The 20,704-nt window shown below is 30.9% G+C and overlaps 1 protein-coding gene across 1 annotated transcript; it reads left to right on the top strand.

Annotated features, from left to right (window-relative positions):
• The first annotated feature begins 121 nt into the window (after positions 1–121).
• Positions 122–18,245, top strand: LOC126736552 (inhibitor of Bruton tyrosine kinase). The gene is made up of 12 exons (XM_050440951.1): positions 122–256; positions 4,919–5,261; positions 5,313–5,567; positions 5,644–5,822; positions 5,876–6,026; positions 6,425–6,647; positions 6,894–7,332; positions 7,385–7,869; positions 14,043–14,286; positions 14,962–15,883; positions 17,803–17,954; positions 18,010–18,245. Exons 2-12 carry the CDS (start codon positions 4,919–4,921, stop codon positions 18,139–18,141), a joined length of 3,525 nt encoding a protein of 1,174 aa, XP_050296908.1. The 5' UTR covers positions 122–256; the 3' UTR covers positions 18,142–18,245.
• The last annotated feature ends 2,459 nt before the right edge of the window (positions 18,246–20,704 follow it).

Genomic DNA, 20,704 nt, shown 5'->3' on the forward strand with positions numbered 1-20,704 from the left:
AATTTTTGAAAACACCGCCATTTTGATGAACTGGTGACGCGTCAATTTAACTGGTATGTAGAAGAAGGAAGCAAGTTCCAAAATTACGCACGATAAACATGAGACACTCCCGTTCAGTTTTGACAATTCGTGTGTTGTCATCATCAGCTGTTAACAACAAAACAGTTTTTTTTTTATAATAATAATTATTATTATATATTTAATAAAGACCATTTTAAAGGAAATAGCTGAAACTAACGTACACCGGATTGTCACAGTAAGTTTTACTGTTTTATAGCTTTAAATGCTCCCTCATTAAGACATAAGGTACTTTAGCATTTCCCTTATGTTATGCTTTTTATGTTCACTTTTTGAGTAGTTCGGAAATGTGCCATATAAATGCAAAATTAAAAACATATTTTTTAAAGAATAATCAACATTTGATAAAATTCCTTGGTATACAAATTGACTCCTGTCTCACATGGGTCCCCCACATAGACACTCTTGGCAAAAAACTAAATAGTTTCTGCGCGTTAATAAGGCGTCTACAAGAAGAGCTTTCCCTAAATTGTCTGAAGCAACTTTACTATGCATCGGTCCAATCTCTAATTACTTATAGTGTGATGTTTTGGGGATCTTCAACTGATGGCGTGTCAGTCTTTATAGCTTCAAAAATGCATCATAAAATGCATACTCAGACTCACACCACAAATGTCTTGTAGGACTTATTTTACTAAGCTTGGTCTACTCACTGTTCCAGCTCTGTACATTCTTATGTTAGCTATTTTTGCAAAGAAACACCTGCATCTTTTTCAAACTAATGAAGATCATTATGCTGAGGGTATGTCTATTGTGACAAGGGGGAAAGCTGAACTGAGTGTCCCAACTCATCACTCTGCCTTTTTTCAAAGATCTCCTGCCTTTGCTGTTATTAAAACATATAATAGATTACCTAAGGCAAGAGAAAAATATCATGAAGTTTAGGAAAGACACTGTGAGGTATCTGTTGGGCAAGTGTATCTATAGTTTCGATTTACAATTTTAAATGTGTATTATAATTAATATTAAGGGTTTGTTTACTAATTTATTTATCTTCATAATGTATCATACTTGAGATATAAGTGGTAAGGTAATGCACCCATTATTATGTCCAACATTATCTTTTTGTTCTTTTTGTTCTTACTATTTTTATTAGCAGTATGTACTGTGTAGATGTTATCAAATTTTAATTTTGTTTGTTTTGTGACGTTATACAATTTTGCGACTATTGTCTATTTTAATTAGATCTTGGAAGCAATAAAGAAATTATTATTATTATTATTATTATTATATGATAGCTGAATAGAGTTGTGTAGGGAAAACTTGTTGATGACAGCATAATTTCTAATGCAGTACTAATATTAATTCTTTATCACATTTTACCCAGTTACAAGCCTGGGCAGCTGAGTTATCTACCTAATTAAAAGATTTTGATGTCCATTAGTCCTTCATTTAAATATGGGTAGAACTTAACAAAATGAATCACAAATTCAGCTCTAGTCTCTAGTATACACATTAGGTACAGAACAGATTTCTATAATATGTTGAATTTAAAACGCTAAATCTTGAACATAAAGAAGAGCTTTAACCAATGTTGTTATGCTTTATATTGCTTTATATGTTAAGATAAATAATCAAGCTGATTCTATCTTTTATCTAAAATGAACAAATGCAAGCTTTGACTCAAGGAGTCAATTTGAAGTCATATTGAGCAATAGGCTTAAATATAAAACTTAAGGAGGCCTGATTTCTGCAGAAATTATTTTAAAAAAGTAAAAATGCTGCCTGTTAATGATAAAAATACACTTTCCTTAGTTTCAAACTTATTTATTTTAATACACAGCAAGCCAATTTACAAAAATAATATTACATAATACAAAATACTAGATAATATAAAATACAAAAAATAATACTAGAATTACATAAAAAAGTATATCAATATAAAACCTCAGAAGCCAGAAATCAAAACCAATAATCATTAACAATGCTAAATACTTTACACAAAAAATACCTAACACTATACAACCAATCACCTTTAAACAATGGTGTTGCAGAGCAAATATTTTGGGTATATGTGGTGAATGACCCCAATTAATTAGATTATACATCATTAACTAGCCAAGTTACGTATAAGGAAAGTACATTTTGATAATCTAGCAGCCATTTCATCTACATGACATTGCCATGGATTTTCCAGAGAAACACTTAAGAAGTTCACAGACACATCCAAAGTGTTTTGATAAGTAGCAGCATCAAGAAGGAAAAAAATTATGTGTTGGTAAAAAACTGTCCAGTTTTTTAGAGAAACAGATCAGCATACTAGTAATGGATGGCATAAGGATCACAGTTGGGCATTAGTATACACGAAAAATAAAATAGGACCAATGACACATCCTTGAGGAACCATGCTGAAGCACCAAAATATTAGATATACACCTCAAAGTAAACACTGACTTCTCAAGTACTTCTCAAAGTAATCACTTAAATAGGACTGCAGTAGTTTAATAATTTTATGTAAGCCATAGAATTTGAGCTTATGGTGTAGAATATTGTGCTCTACAAAATCAAAAGCTATGGTTAAATAGTAAAAAGTATCATGGACATGCAAATCCCCTTCAAACGCCTCAAAAAACTTCTCACTCAAGTCACCGACTACCATGATGGTACATACAATGTTCCTTTCTAAAACGATGTTGCTTCACATAAACTAAAGAATTAAGTTCAAAATATTTGTCAAGTAAAGCCTCAAAAATCTTACCGATAATTGGAACAAGGGATATAGGAAGTTAAGAATTGCTTCCAATAGTAGGACAATGATATAAGATAAGCCGTTTAAGATCTTATAAAATGTTAAACCATTAGAATAATGGTGTCTAATTTAAATTTTAATGATATCAAACTGGACACTGATAGCATTATAGTCAATGTAATAATGATGAAATTTATTAACTTTGGTTCTATAAGCAAGGGATCTTAAAAATCTTCTCGGTACAACCTCAATGCATTCAAAATGACAATTATAATAAAGGGAGCAAATTACAGATGTATACTCAAGTAAAGAAAGAACCAAAGAGCATTTAAGTACTTTGAAACAATAAAGTGAAAAATGTACACTATTTCTAGTGATAAATTCAAGAGTATACATGCTCCTGTTAATAATATCCAAATTTTGCGGTAAAACAGTTAGCTTGGGAACAATAAGAACACTTAAATCTTTACCTGTATCAACTGATATAAGTTCATTATTGTTAATAGTGTATTGATGATAAATAATTAGAACGACCAACCGAAATACATACACACTTCTTTACATTCCTAGACTATTACTATTACACCACTCGGCAATATTATTTTAAACCAATTCGAGTAGCTTGGCATCAAGATATGACTCAATGGATTGATACAGTTTCAAATCATCAGCAAATGTAATTTAAATCCAGACTATAATCATGACAGGTTTCCCGTATGTAGTATTAAAATACCTGGCAAAAAAGTTTACAATATCTTGACAACAGCAACCTAAGATGCATATGCATGTTCTCATACAACACACCCTTAATAAATTTTCAATAGAAGGTTGTTTTAATTTGACTTTACCCCAAGTGAAATATTCTTTAGCTGTGACTTAAATAACTTTCCATCTAAATCATAATTAAGTTGTCAATTAGTTTGATCAGGGAGTGGACAATGGTTGTGCATACAGAAAATAAAGCACCAGGACATGGTGTCTCTTTTTATTATTGTTATTTTAAACAAACTTTTTAATGATTGGTGATGTGTAAGTTTTTTTATATGAATACATCGCTTAGGCACACTTATTTAATAGTTTTAAAATATAACTAGGACGCCTTTAATTGAAACCAATTAGTAGCTCTAGTAAACTTCTTTATAAAGGATTTTTCTTGACAATGCTCGAACATTTACTGTTATTTTAAACAAATAAATCATTATTTATCTATCTACCATAATTAGTTCATTTTAAAAATGTCAACTAAAAAACTGGTTTTTAGGAAAAATATAATTATGACTAGTTCTTTTTTATTCAATTCCTTTTTGATTCAAATTGAGAATAATAATTTTGAAGTTTATTATAAAAATTCACCGTTAAAGATGTAAGTTTTCTTAGATGTATAAGATAATTTTAGTAGAACATCGCACTTATATATATCGTATCGTGTAGATTGGGAATAAGTAATAAAAAAATAGGTAAATATACTTAAGACTAATGCCTCAAAAATAAATCGAAATAATCCTGGCAGCTCAGATCATATTTGAAAATTTATATGGACACATATCAACAGCTAAAACATTCTCTTATAATTTAATTTAATTTTCATTTTTTTTTCCATTTTTTTGATCTTATATCATATTATGAGAGGAAATTAAACATTTGTAAAAAGTTACGCAAAGGCATCACAGTTTTAATTAAGAACTGGTCTATCTGATATAGCATTAGGTAAGGTGGATCACTAGTAGAACCCAGAGATATGAATATTAACAAATTAATTTTTATACAATTAAGAGTAAGCGTCCTATTTACAATAGAAATTAAAATTAAGACCGTAATAATTACAATAAATATATTAAAAAAAAATTATTAGATCTATACAACTTACAAGACAAGAATATAACATTAGATTTTCTTCTTGACACCAGATGATGAAGATGATTATAATTTATTATAGATATTTTTTGCCATTATATGTATATTAAAGATCTTTAGACCAATGAATCCCTTGGTACTAATTAATAAAGTAACATACATATCACACTCCAAATGTACCAAGCAGTCTCACAAAGAATTGGAAAAACATGAAAAACCCATACGTCAAATAATATATTGATTTTCTGCCAAACATTTATCACAATTTTAAACTAAAACGGAATTGAATTTTTTAAGATGTCAAAACAACTAGTCCATCTCCCCGACTGCACCAACAGATGCCACTCCATCCATCACGGAGACATCCTTACTGCTGCCACAACAAAAAGAAGCATTAGCCACACTGACCTCTCATCTTTCTTTTTATATACCTGCTGCTGTTGTGAATCTGTGATGGACTCAGAGGGCCGCAACGCTTTACATATTGCTGCTTCATGTGGTAGAACTGACTTAGTTAGGTGGCTCGTGGAAAACCGTAGGGCCAATGTTAATGTGAAGGATAGAGAGTCGGGATATACCGCGCTGCATAGGAGTATGTTTCACGGGAAAATTGATACTGCTGTTGAGTTAATTAAGTTGGGTGGGTGATGTAATGAAAAATCAGACATGAAATATAGGTTTTATTGTTTAGGTGCCAGTCTAACAGTTCAAGACTCTGATAGTTTAACCTATCTAGAGCATGCTATGGTAGATCGTTTTCGTCCCAAGCAAATAAGTGATTGCGGAGAGGCGTTTACTTGGGGTGCAAACTCGAATAACTCTTTAGGTTCGCAATTGCCTAGAACAGTACCTGAGACTATGGATATATTCCATAAAGAATATCCAAATGAATTTGTTAGGCAGCTTCTTATCCAGGAGTATCACAGCGTGATTCTGACACAGTCTGGTCAGTAAACCTGAATTTTTTAAACTTTTTTTATATACTTTATAATATTCTATACTTTTTAACCTAATACTTTTAGGTTCAGTATTCTCCTGTGGTCATGGTCAAGGTGGTAGGTTAGGCCTCGGTATACAACACACTGAAGTAATCCCTAAGCTGATTAAGTTCCCAAATGTGCCAAATACTAATGAAAAAGTCGAAATTATAAATTTTAGCATTTCCAGAGATCATGGACTGTTTCTATCATCTAGTGGAGAAGTGTGTTCCTAATATTGAAAGGTTATTAGTTAATAATAAGTAGTAATTTTTAGATTTATTCTTGTGGCCTTAACAAACATAGGGTACTAGGGATCGCTCCTCCGCCTACTGAATTGTTGGTACCGAAAATTGTAAAGCACTTTGCAGATAAAAACTCGTTTGTTGCTACTGGGAATTATCACTCAATGGTGTGGAATAAGTCAGGTAAGATAAACCATTTAGACTTTATAATTATTTCTATCTTGTATGTAACTAATCGTGTTTTTTATTATTTAGTAAGGTATTCAATAAACAGGAATCAATACTATTTATATTGTAAGAAAATTTCTTGGTACATATACTAAGAATATTTCTGCTAAGAAAAAATTTCCACAAGATACACTACTTGACCTTGTTCTGGTTATAATTTACATAAACTCTCTTTGGAAATAAAATAGCACAAATAAACAAATTCTACCAATTTTGCTGAACAATAAATGCCATGACGATTCATTTATAATTGAAACTATAATATCTCTATCTAATATGTTTTGTTGTGGATTCTTACCTCTACTTCACTAGTAAAAACCAGTTTATTACGTCTACCCTTTGTTAATTTTTAGGTATGTTCACATGGGGCCTAAATGCAGGTCAGTTAGGTCACCAACTGATAAATCAATCCGACGACAAATACATTTTAACACCGAAACGAGTAAAATGCATTAGCACAACGGAAGACAATTACATTAAATTAGCTTGTTCTGGCACAGGGGCCTCTGTGGTTTACACCAAGAAAGGAGATGTTTTTGTTTTGCATGAATACCAGTGCAGGAAAATTGCCTCCAGGTAATATACACGAACCCTTCTGAAATACTAGAAATAATTAAATTTAAAACTTATAACATCTTTTTTATTACTATACTTCTTGATATCTTAGACTGAGATGACAAATAATATCCAGATATGCATGACTAGAAAATTTTATGTATTAATACTCATAAACTAATCTAGATCTTTAAACTTATTACTGCCAGTAATTATTATCATCTCTGTTTCCCTATTACTATTCATCTACCTGAACATTTGTTTTAGGCTTCTTAATTTGGTCCAGCTAGCAGTCATCGGTGGTAAATTAAACCATACCCTTGATTCTGAACTGTCCAGTAAAAATCGAGAATTAAAAGTAGTTGCCTTGACCAACACCGGCAATGTACTACTATGGCAAGAGTCAGATCCTGTCTTGCGCAGATGTGTATTTTCTATTAATAGGTCACTTAATATTAAGCAAGTAACTTTAAATATAAATCACTTAATGTTTGTGACGTTAGATGGGGAAGCATTTAGGGGGGAAGCGAAGCCGAGAAAGAAGAAAACTGTGCCAGTAGAAAAAGATACAAGCATAAAAAGCGATTTTCATAAATTTTTAGAAAAGGACGAGTGTATTAGCGTGAAATTGGAAAGGATCCCGAGGGTGCATAGGGGAATTTTTGTGCAAAGTGATCCTAAAGGACAAAACTTCGCTGTGATACAGGTAAAAATTTACTAAATTTACTTTTTGAACCATTAAATGAGTATTTTTTAAGGAACTTCCATATAAAGAATTTAAACTAGATGAAATAAGTGAATCGACTATGCGTGACAACATGTTAAATCTCCATTTAACCGCCGAGTCTTCTGACGATATCACTGATATAGAATTTAATGTTGGCGGTAAAACATTCGCTGCTCACCGGTACATTTTGGCATCAAAAAGTAAATATTTCTTTAATCTGTTTTCCCAACATCCCGATCAGATTATACCCTTAAAGGGATACCATCCAAACATATTTGAGGAACTTTTAATGTATATTTATACGGGGAATAGCAAGCTTATTGAATTGGGCGAATTAAGGAGCGAGTCGCTTTTACGACTGTGTCATTTTACTAAACCGATTGAGGAAGTTAAAGAGAATCTGATTATCGACGGAAGCAAATCTGCCTTTAAATATTATTCAAAGAAGGAGCAAAACGGTGGTAAGGAAAAGAAACTGGATAATCCGGTTAGGATGCTTCACGAAATGTCTAAAAGGTTAGTGATCCTTATTAATATATAAATTTGATTAAAGATGTAAAAGATTAATGGTTATATGTTAGATATGTATGTAATGTATGTAATGTTAGATATGTATGTAATGCAGAATTGCCATTTTTTTCATGTTTATATTTTGACTGCTATTCTATTTGTTTTTGAAGGGAGGGTGAAGAACTCTTAAATATATTTCTCATCAATATAAAATAAGTGATTAATTAGAAATATATAATGAAATAAACAGATATGCACTGAAGCGATAATATTGTGTGTTGTGTGCTTGTTGGCGCTATATATAAGTCCATCCGGATTTAGAGTCTATTTGGGTTTTTTAGGTCACTTTCTGTTTCTGTCACAAATCAAAAATTTTACTCACACTTCAATTTTTCCTTTTATATACAGGACTATCACAATACTCGCAAACTATTACAATCACTCGCAAGATACACAATGCTATCAAAAATACAAAATTACTGTTTACCGCATTAGAAAAAGCGATTAATATCCTTTCTGTCCGGCTGATGTATATGCTGCTTAATATTAACTTTAAATGATTTCTGAAAAATTTTACCTTTTAAGTTATAAGATAAGATATTAAAGAGCTTTGGTGCCAAATACTTAATTGATTTTTGCCCAATACTTCATTTATTTGTTTTATAAGGGAACCTCCATACAATCTCTCTTGAGTCCTACTAATGTACTGTTCCTACTAATGTAGATCAAAACCATAAAAATTTTGTCTGTCTTTCATTAAAAATGTTAGCCTCTTTGTAAAGTAATTCAATTGCAAACAATCTAGTTTTGTTGTAGATTATGTTTATGATCTATTTCTCAATAACATCCAATTTACCCAAATGACTATGTCTTACAGTGCCACAACCCGTTGGGATTGAACCAAGGCATAGTATACTATTTTCAGTTGCTCAATGATTAAAAAAGTTTGTAAGAATGTAAAGCCTTCAATCAAAAATATCAATGATTTTAGTGGTAATATATGATATTTCCAACGCAAATACTGATCTATTATTATACCTAGAGATTTAATGTTTTCTGTTCTTGAGATGACGTTTTCAGATCAACAATTGAAATTCAGGTAGGGTACTTAAACCCAAATAAATGTATGACTAGTTTAAGGTTAACTTATTATTTCTAACAATTTTATTGAGTTCTGCCTCTGCAATATTTTTAACATACGACCAAGTTTTTCGAATAAAAAATTGCGGTGTTATCAGCGAAACTGGCAACGTTCCCATTCCAATTTCCTTTTAGAAGATTATTTATTTAAATGATAAATAATAGCGGCCCCAAAACCGTCTCCTGTGAGGCACCATATATAACACACCTTTTTACTTTAGCCAATTTTACATACCAGATTCTATTTTTTAAGCAAATTATATTCACTGCCTCTAATGCTGACTTGATCTTAATTTTTTTAGGACAGTTGTACGACAGACCATATCAAATGCTTTTGCTAAGCCGACAAATATGCAAAGAGCTTGTTTCTTATGATCTAATGCATTATATATTTTGTCAGTAAGAGTGGTTATTGTATATTCGGTTTATTTTCCTTCTATAAAACCAAATTGTTTATTTCAAAGTACTTTTTTCCTTTCCAGAAATACCATTATTTTCTTTTTAATAATCCTCTCGAATATTTTTGAGTTATTTGAAATTAGATATTGGCTGATAGTTGCCAAGTTCACCTTTTTATCCATTTCACATAATGGTTTTATCTCGCCTTTTTTGTAAAAATATTTGGAAAAGTACCAGTAGAAAAACTCATATTAAAGGGTTTCTTCGTTAGTTTCCTTTAATAAATGTTTGATCGTTCGGCATTTTCGTTGTATTTATTCTTACAAATACATATATATTTAATAATTTAAATACTAATTAATAATTACTAATTACTAATATTTAATATAATTTGAATACATTTATTCTTACGAAAATCCATTTGACGCAATAATTTTAGTACGTAACTTTATTAACAACTAAAAATTATTAACGACTTTACTACTCGCTTATCAAACAAAATGGCGGCATCTTCATATTGACAATTAGAAACGTCAAAGTGACAGATGGGCGCCATCTTGGGAAAAAATTAATAATATAGATTTTGAGTAAATTATAGATAAATTAAAATAATGACAGTAGGAAATGACAAATGAACGACATCTTGAAAAAACAATATTAAAACTGAGATAATTATCGGCGCAACTACTTGCTTATCAAACAAAATGGCGGCATCTTCACATTGACAGTTGGAAACGTGACAGATGGGCGCCATCTTGGAAAGAAATTAATATAGACCTTGAATAAATAACTGGAAAAAAATCAATCCTTTTAAAACTGAGATAATTAACGGCGTCACTACTCGCTTTTCAAATAAAATGACGGCGTCTTAGTAGTGGCAGTTAGAAATGTCAAAATGACAGATGGGCGTCATCTTGGAAATAATCAATCATTAGAAACTGAAATAATTAACGGCGTCATCACTACTTGCTCATCAAAAAAAAATGGCAGCATCTTCTAATTGAGAGTTGTGAAAGTCACAGATAGGCGCCACCTTGAGAAAAAATTGATAATATAGATTTTAAGTAAATATTGACAGTTGGTAACGTCAAAATGACAGATGGGCGCCACCTTGGGAAAAATGTATAATTTAGATTTAAGTAAATAATCGACAATTTAAAATAATGACGGTTGAAAACACAAATGAACGAACATTTTAGAAAAATCAAAACAGAAAATAAACGGCGTCTTAGTAATGACAGTTTGAAATGTCAAAGCGACAGATGGACGCCATCTTAGGAAAAGAGTAATAGATTAGATTTAAGTAAATACTAGACAATTTAAAATAATAACAGTTAAAAACGTCAAATTAACAAGTGAACGATATCTTGGAAAAAATCAATTATTTTAATACTGATATAAGTAACGGCGTCACTACTTGCTTATCGAACAAAATGGCGTCATCAGTGGCGAAGCGTGAACTTTTTTTTCGGGTAGACAAACAATAAAAATCGTTAATTAGAAAAAAATGTGTATTCAATATTATTCATTTTAATAAAATAGAGAATGAAAGTGCATGAAATATTAACTCAAAGAGAAAAATTATGTAGTGATATAAAAAAGAAAAAAATAATTACTACTAGCATAAGAAGATAGATAAATAAAAATAAATACTACTTACAAAAAAACACAACATAGGTATAACTATAACTTATAAATCCATAATATCCATTATTTTAAAATTAATTAAAGACAAATAAAAACACAACTAAAATACAATTGCCAATATCAAACAGTCGTTCATAAATAACCACTAAAAAAACCTAAGATGTAGGTATTGCGGCCGACCAGATCAAGCGTGTCCATAAACAATAAACCTCAACAGCATAATAAAATAGCTGGTCGACTTCGATAGACAAAAGCTCGAATGTCTTTTCCGCGAGTAAATTTTGCATACGTAATAGGCTGAATGCAGATGCGGCCGGACCTCGGACTCTCCGGACCTCTGCGGCTTGATGCGTATATGGTTCGATTAATTGCTCTAAATTTCGTAAGACAAATATCAATGTGTCTTTCTGGGGCTCGTATACAATAATTGGGTGTCAGCCCTGCATTTTTATTTTGATTGGTGCGTCAGGCGGGGCGCGTCTTAGATATTATAGATAGATAGATATTATAGCCGTTTAGATACTATATAATAATAGTAAGGAGCAACTACGTTCTGCGTGAATTTTTTTTTAATTTTAATTCAACAATTACATGAAATAATTACGTAATAAATTAATGACAAATAACTATATAGTTTTGGGTAGACAGTGTCTACCTTGTGTACTTGTATGCTTCACCACTGGGCGTTATTAGCGTAGCAAGTAGAATTAAGTAGTTTTAGTATAAGTGATTAAAGAATAGACTTATGTCCAAGGACTTGATTGCAAGCTTATGGGTTAAAGCGAATTAAGAACGAAAGAATGATTTGGAACTTGCATATTGACAAAGAAGGTACCTTTTTTACATAATTATTAATTTTACTAATATGAATTTAAAAAGGTTCGAAAGTTTAAACTGAAATTAAAAAGAAACGGGTAAATAGAATTTTTGCTTAACATTCCAATATAAATCAAAGCCCTTCTAGTATGCATGTGATGATCTTAATGCTCGTTATTCATTAAAATTGTTAAAAATATACAAAAGGACATTCGCAACCCAATGGGATAAGGACGCCTTGAATGTCAGCGTTACTGTCATAAGTCAAATTTCAAAATTAGGATTAATAAATAAATAGGTAGCTCTTTAATTCCAACAGTCACTTACTTACAGGAAATACAAAAACTAATAATAAGCAATAAAGGAGCTAAAGTTATTTTAATTTAACTAGTAAACTCAAATTCAAAATTTATTTATTTCCAATATACATTTAAGATTCCTATTCCGTTAGTTCAACTTTACATAGAAATAAATAAGAAAAAACCACTGAAATCGTTTAGGATTTGTTCGTGGAACTATAAAATTAAATTAAATAAGAAGAAGAAAAAAAAGAGAAACAGAATATTACTGGACATAGCAAATACAACATAGAAAATCCATACATTGTCAGAACAGTTTCCGTTAATTAAACTGTAAAGAATCTGCAAATCTATCGTTCTTATTAGTTATTGCCAAAATGGTTAAGCATTGTACAGACGTAGTGTAAAGAAAATCTAAGCCTATTAGCGTTAAGAGGCTCGCAGTAAAACAAATACGGATTTCTTAAATTTGCCGTCGATTTTATTATACAATATCTTATGTAAAAGTGATGTGGCAATAAATTTGGTGCAATCTTCAAACTAAGCATATTGAATCTATTAAAAAAAGAAGAGCCTGAAAAGTTCCCCTTAATAGATATAGTCCAGCCTGTTTAAATGCCAAACACTTAACAAACTTCCTTTGTACTGATTCAGACAATTATACTTATTCCCTTAACTTCGATCTTACAAAAAAATTAAATAAAATGTTAAAAACCGCTAGATTTTCAAATGCTGTGTAGTTCCTTATTATGAATCCAAGTGACTTTACAGTTGAAAGCGTAAATAATTTGAAATGTTCATTAAAAGTTTAAGCTTGATTAAAAGTAGTACTGACATCTTTAATAGAAGTGCATCCTATTAGTTCTTGAGAATTAATTTGGTATGGATGATTTATTATAATCTTTTTTCTATAGTAAGAAACTAAAAAACTATAAACTTCAATAGGGAAACTATTTTTTTATTTAACAGGGTTACCAATATGAGAGGAATAAATCAAGAAATACCGCTAGATGGAGTGGCGACAAAAGCATTATAGAAGAAGTTAACGAAACTTATAGTTAAAGTTTCAAAAACTTGCACAATGAAGGAGAAGAACTTCCAGAAAATTGTTCATTGTAGAGATAAACCTAAACATATTTGATACTATGGCAATTCTAGATTTTATAACAGAAAGGAAAAGTGCATTCAAAAAGTGTTACAGAACATTATATGCAATATTATCATAAATTATTAATATTTTATGGTAATATAGAATATATCTTTTTATTTAAACGCCAATCAGAATACATTAATAATGTAATTACAATGAGGGAGTGCCTACCAACTCACTAAACAAAACCTAATAAAAAAGAAACAACAAAATTAAACTATAGGGAAAAGTTACAGGTCAATAAAGGCAGTAGATACATACCAAAATAAAATAAGATTGAATATAGTAGTAAGGACTAGAACAGCGGATTATAAAATTAATTTAATTCCACACTAAGTAGTTTTTCTTTAAGAGTTAAAACATTTATATTAAAAATAACTATATCACAGAGTTGGATCACTATTGCACTTATTTTAAGGGGTGATAGACTAGCCAAATTCCCACCAAATAACTTAGTGTTTGTAGGTCTAAGGGCTACCTTGGGACCATTAAAATCTCTTCTATTATATATAAAAATAACAGATTGAGCATCTCTCCTTTGACTTTCTGTAAGACACCATATCTGGATACATATTATATTGTTTTACATAAAGATACCTTAAAAATCGCTTCTGAATTTTTTTAATGTTGTTACAATGAACAACAGATATAAGATATAACAGTTATATAAATCTGTAATTGACTTTAAGCTGTGTATATCTTTTGTGTTAATTAAATGAATTTTTTAGGTTTGAAGTTGATGAGTTACAGAAGATCCTGAGCAACCTCGATATGTCGAAGAATTGTATCATTCTAAAAAAGGGAGCTGAAGAGAAACCAAAAGTTCCACTTAAGTTTGACCGAAACATGTGTCCAGAATTATATGACATTGAGATAGAATGTAAAGACGAGCGGGTAGTAAAGGCACATAAGTGTATTTTGGCTGCCAGGTTGGACTACTTTGCTAGTTTGTTTAGTTCCAGATGGAAGGGGGTAGGTAAATAAAATATTTACAAATTAATTTAATACTTTTTTAAGGGAGGCTTTACTTTTTACACATTTTCTCTAATAAATCAATACACTTGCCAGTAAGTGTTTTTGGGTGAAAAGATTTTTGAAAATTCTAATATATTTCATCAAAATTTCGTTTTAAAGAGAATCGACAAGATCAGTGTTCAGCAAGACCAAAGCAAATATAAAATTAAGCTAAACATTTGCAAGGAAAATATTAGCAGACAAATAGTTTTTTATAATATGTAAAATATATTAAGAGTATTATTTAAAACATTAAAAGGCTTCTGCTGCCTATACGAACCGTTTAAATAGAATAGAAATTTCATTTTTATGTCTAATTTTCAAAAATTTCAGTTCGTTATTCGAAATGCTCGAATCTTTTATTGAAATGTAACATAATCAATATGACTATTTGTTATTTCTCACCCGAAGCTATTTGAGTTGTGAAACTTTCTTATCACTATACTTAAGAAAGGAGATCTATTAGTTTCAGTCAATGATAAGGCTTTATAAGGTCTTAGAAACATTTAATGATAACTTTATGTTTGCTTAGTCTCTCTCCCAGTACATCAGCTAATATTTTCACAATACTCCTATAAAATAAATCAATGTACTTCACATATTAAAAAATCACATTTCTTTCTACTCATTTAGGGTGAAACATCAAGAATATCCATGCCTTTCTCCAAAGGGGTTGTAGAAGGCCTTCTAGAATTCCTATATACGGACACACTGGACAAACTAAACGAAAAAGACACCGATCAACTATTTAAAATAATCATTTTAGCAGACCAGTTCTTTGTCACGCGTTTAAAAGACCAATGCGAGAATATCCTGTCCAATTTACTAACGATCAAAAACGCTATTCAGTTGCTCACCTTTGCCGATGCTTACCACGCGGACAGTTTAAAGGAAACTTGCTTCGACTTTATCCAGAAGAACATGACGTCGTTTCTGGAGTTGAAACTGTTGGAAGACTTGGAGTGTGAGCTGCTTAAAGAGTTATCCCAGGTGTACCAAGTGAAAAGGGCGGTGGATTATAGGACAATTACTCCTTACTCCACGGCAGTGTCTGATGAAAGTATTTTAAAAATAGGCGCAAATTACCCTGTTGATATCACTGAGATAAAAGAGAAGGTCAGTAAAGTTTCTAGTGCCAGAAAACGGGTTAGAAATCACAAAAATAGCACGTCTGAGAAGCATTTATCGCAATCGTTAGAAAGCGACTCAAGTATTAATAATATGTCATTTAGATATGTTACGGATTCAGAAGAATCCTTAAATAATTCTCTACCAAGCAGATTAAGAGCGATCGTAATTGCCAGTGACATCGCGCGTACAGAAGAAATTGATGAAAATTTCACGCGATTGAAAAAAAAGTCGGAATCGGATGGTTTGAGCAGATCTTTTGTGGAGTTTCCACTGCTCAGCAGCCCTCCGCAGCATTCCGGGTTTCATGGTAGAACTCCAAAGTCTGAGGGGAGATTGAAACCGATGAAGTTGTCGCAGAAGCAGAGGAAACGATTGTCTTCTGAGAGCGGACAAGTTGGGGTTGAGGTATCGCCAAATATACCAGGTAAGGAATTTTTGAGTGTTTAGGTTTGAAAGTTTTTTTTTCAATAGACCTGTACATAATTCAAAATAATCATCCATTATCTCAAAGAGACTTAGATATATTATATATTCTTTCTCCTCCTTTGGTCCTGTACATAATTATTGTTGTATAGGTCTATTGTATAAAAAACAAAATTTTATTATTTATTAGTCCTATGGTTGAAACCCTTTGAAAGTATGACACTGAAATTATAAAGCAGTTTTACCACTAATCAAAAGTCTTTATTTTATTTTCGACACGTGTTTCGCTTACGACGTTAGCATCTTTGGGAGAAGATTAAAACTAAACTAAAACTAGTCGCAAGCGGCCTTATCTACTAAATATTTAATAAAAAATCCATAAACCTGAAAATTAAATGAGACCAATTATTGCCAATATAGGATCGCCAACTTGCAACATTTAAAAGTGTTTGGTAAAGCAATTTGTGACATTAAAATTACCTTAATGTATGTTTTACAGTCAACAATTTATTTCAAAAGTCAATTATTCAATTTTAAGTGAAAATGACGTTCTTGTTTCTTTCTATATATATCTTCTTTGTTTCCAAGCATTCCTATACCAGAAACTTTGGAATATCTTTTTTTTTTCAAATATCTTTAATAATGACCCTTAAACAGTTTACAATAAACTGGCATTAGGGCCTATAATTTCAGAATAACAGTTTCAATTTTAAGTTTTAACTTAAGGTGCTTAGTTTTATAGTAATATTATAAATTTTGTGAGATTATGCTTTTTTGATTACATATTATATCAAGTTACTAAGAAATATAACTAATTTATTTTATCAATATTCATGTTTTAGTTTTTTACATATTTTTTTACAATTTCCAATATTTGTAATTCTTTCAGGTACTGATTATATGCTTGTATACTGTTATAAAGTGGAGAGTTCTGGCATTTTTTTGTTCTTTTACCAAGGCATTTCTTAAGATGTTTTTATTTCTCATAGAATATTTATGACAGTCTTTATTTCTTTGACTTAGATTTGTTTTTAGTAAATTTTACTGCACACTTTTTATAAACTTTACTTGTCCACTTTCTCTGTTTTGTTCCATATTTAGATTTTTTTTAATACAAAGTTTCGATTTTTATACAAAATTGATTTATTTTGCACTCTTTGTATTTTGTTTAACAGATATTTTGTACATTTCCCTAACAAACTATCAAGTATCTAAGATGGGGATCAACAAAACTATTACATAGTAGATTTCTTGTCTTGTTATTTAGTAAATGAGAGTATCTTTCAATTGTTCCAAGTATGGGGGAAGTGTTGTCAATTATTTTTTGTACATGCTTGTTCTATGGTAATTTACTATTTATATTCAATACTAGATATTTATAGTATGTAACTTCTGTTAAAATTACACCTTATTTAAGTATAAATTTATATCACATTTTTGTTTATTTATATTATTTATAATCATCTACACAGTTTATATCACTTTCTTTAGTACTTTCTGCAGACAAAACTAACACTGGATCATCTGCAAACATAAAATAATTTGCATTTAAACCAGCATACTTAAAACTATGTACGTACAGTAGATACAAGAACGGTCCAAGAATCGAACCCTGGGCCACACCAATATCTAGAGTCTCTATATCACTTTTTTCCCCATTCACTGTAGTGTAGTGTCTCCTGCTAACTAAATATGTCTTTAACAAACTTTCACATGGTCCTCTGAATCCCATTTTTATCCATTTTTTAAGTAATAATTGTATACAGCGTCAAAAGCTTTTAAAAGCTATTCATACTGTTTGTTTTCGAAGATCGAGGATTTTTCCCTTTTTTTTCACCGTTTTATTTGTAAGCTTCTGTCTGGAAATTGTATTATTGTAGAAAATAATCTGAAACAAATATGTGATATTTTTGGTTCCAGAAAGCCCAAAAAATCCCTGGAAAATACTTCAGGATCCAGTCTCGCCTCAAAACTCCCCCAAAAATGACAGTATAGGCTCGATTATTTCCAGTGAAAAGAGGCAAAAAGAAAATTTAGTGAAAATAACTAGTAAGCAACTGATTCACACTCAGGTCAGTAGTGGGAAAACGATTTCTTGTATATTTCTCTTAATTGTCTTAATTTTAGTTGGAAGATAAAGCTATAGAAGAACTCAGAGTATTCTATAATGTGGACAACATAGAAGAAGAAGTGATTATTATTGATAGAGTTTCAATGGGCGCTATAGCAGTACCCACTTGGGTACCAAAAGTGAAATAAAATATGACAGTATTTTAATAATTTTATTTTGTAACTTTGTACATTTCTTGATTGTGTAAATGTTTTAGTTATTAGTAAATAGTTGAATATAGTCTTAAAACAAATCATGAATTATCTTTATACCTGATAAATCACAATTGATATTTAAGTGTGCTGACACCTCATTTAACATTTCAAAAGTTAATTAATCAATTATAAGTATGTAAGGAACCAATTTATAGTAAATTGACTCTGATTTACTCTTAAAGGTATTCTATAGGGGTCTCGTTAATATTATAATTATATACGTAGTTATAGCCTTATAGAGGTGTTTAATATATATGAGGATAGTGAATATCTGAATGGGATAACAATATGTTGACATTTTATTGGTCCATTTAAGCAGAAAAAAGTTTCATGAATTAAATTATGAATAATAAGGATTACAGGGGTGTATCAAAACGGAGTAAAAACCAATCGTGGGGCTTGAACATATATATAGTAGAAAGGATATTCTATAAAAATGCCAAATGAATTTGTTTCTGAAGTCACTCAATGTTTTTTTAAAACAGCTACAAGGATTTATGCAGATTTCTGATGATTAACTTTTTTAGCATAATTATTGATGCCTGTCATTATAATAAAAAAAAGGTATATCAAAAATGACAGGTTAGAATTGAGGAATGAAAGTGAGGAACTTTTGTGTTTCCAATTTTCTTTTAATATTACATTTTTTAACGCAATTCTAAAACTCGAATTAGAGTATTATTTGTCGTTATGTTGCTCATAGATGATGTTAATAAACCTCATCTATAAGAACTTTAAAAATTATTACTTTTTAACTGGCTTTATTACTACAGATTACAATTAACAGAGTTTAACAATTCTTATATCTCTTAACCTAACTATTTTTATTCTGCATGCATTGCAGAACTGGCTCTTTTGCGGTCAATAGCGGCTTTTCCAAATCCCAGGAACATGGTCCATCATGGTCTTTCCTAAACATGAAAGGCATTCATGTTTAGGAAAGACCATGGGGTGGGTAAAAATAATAACAAAACCGCGATTACCAAAATATGTTAAACACTTTAGTTCTTTTTTGCAACGATTTCGAAATTCAAAACAGCTTAAGAATTTTAAAAATTTTTTTCGTGTTTAGAATTGTCGAAATGATTATCATAACATGTTAAAAACGTCGATTTTCTTAAGCTATAGGTAGAGGTGCCAATTTTTATAATTAATCCGTAATATTCAATCAATCAATCAATTTATTAATGCCAATATACAAAATAGTATTCACACAAGTCAAGAATTACAAAGTTAAAAAATAAGGTGACTGTTTATAAAAATTGATAATAAAATTTTTCCTAAAACACTACATAAAACTCATTAAAACCAAAACACAATGATTGATATAGGTACATACTATGAATAATACACAATCACAATATGTCTTAAATAAAATGCAATATATAGGTAGGTACTCAATATCACAGATAGAATGTGAAGTTTAAAAACTCTTCAATTGAATAGAAGGCATTAGAGACTAGAATTTGTTTTATTTTATTCTTAAAATGTTCCAAATCTAAAGCCACATAGTCGGTAGGAAGTTTATTATATAACTTAATAGCTAGAAATCCGGAACCACTCTGACACCTTGTTAAGCGTTGGTAAATTGGAACTAGCCTATTTATGTTTCTAGTATTATAGTTGTGTATATCACCTTGTACTTTATACCGATCCCTATTCCTGTGTACCCATAAAAGATTTTCCAATATATATATACGGAAGATAGGATAAGTATTCCCTTCATAGAGAAGACAGATCTACAATCCTCCCTGCAACCCAGCCTACCCAAAATTTTGATTGCCCTTTGAAAGGTGAAAACAACCTTTTTGTTTGTGGGGCATGACCCCACGCTAGAATAGCATAGAACTACCGTCCTATCTCCTTGCTGCCCATAATCTCAAAAATCTTTGAAAAATCTATTGCTGCTCAACTTGTGAAATTTTTTGAGGGTAACAATCTTTTCACATCCAGCCAGTTTGGTTTTAGAAAGGGAAAAGGTACCACTATGGCCATTTTAGACTTAGTTGATTACCTGTTAAATGCTTTTAATAACTTGCAATATGGCAGTGTCTTGTTCTGCGATCTGAGCAAGGCATTCGACTGTGTTCCCCATAACATATTGCTGCAAAAACTTTCTAAATATGGACTCAGTCCCAACAGTGTTAAACTTCTCGCTTCCTATCTGGCCAATAGAGATCAGATGGTAAGTGTTGGTGGGGTGTCATCAGCAAAAAGTGGATAACCATAGGATCTGTTTTGGGGCCTATCCTCTTTTTGATCTATATAAATGACCTACCATTAACTGAACCATCTGGTAAATTCACCATTTTTGCTGATGACACAACAGTGGCATGTGCCGAAGATACTCTTGAGACCGTGGAGAGGAAATTGAGAGTATTGCAGGGGGGAATTCAGGAATGGTTTAACATGAACCGATTGCATCTCAACGCAGACAAGACCAACAAAGTTATTTTTACTCTGAGACCAGCTGACATATCAAAGGATTTTTCTATTA

The sequence above is a fragment of the Anthonomus grandis genome, chromosome 5, assembly GCF_022605725.1.
Source record: "Anthonomus grandis grandis chromosome 5, icAntGran1.3, whole genome shotgun sequence".
NCBI classification, from domain to species: Eukaryota; Metazoa; Arthropoda; class Insecta; order Coleoptera; family Curculionidae; genus Anthonomus; species Anthonomus grandis.

What these genes read in the sequence shown, in the direction of transcription:
- LOC126736552 (XM_050440951.1), top strand. Translation starts at nt 4,919, where the DNA reads ATGTCAAAACAACTAGTCCATCTCCCCGACTGCACCAACAGATGCCAC. An exon ending in TTCTATCATCTAGTGGAGAA is followed by an intron (nt 5,823 to 5,875) that starts GTGTGTTCCTAA and finishes AGTAATTTTTAG; the next exon opens with ATTTATTCTTGTGGCCTTAA. An exon ending in AGCAACTGATTCACACTCAG is followed by an intron (nt 17,955 to 18,009) that starts GTCAGTAGTGGG and finishes TCTTAATTTTAG; the next exon opens with TTGGAAGATAAAGCTATAGA.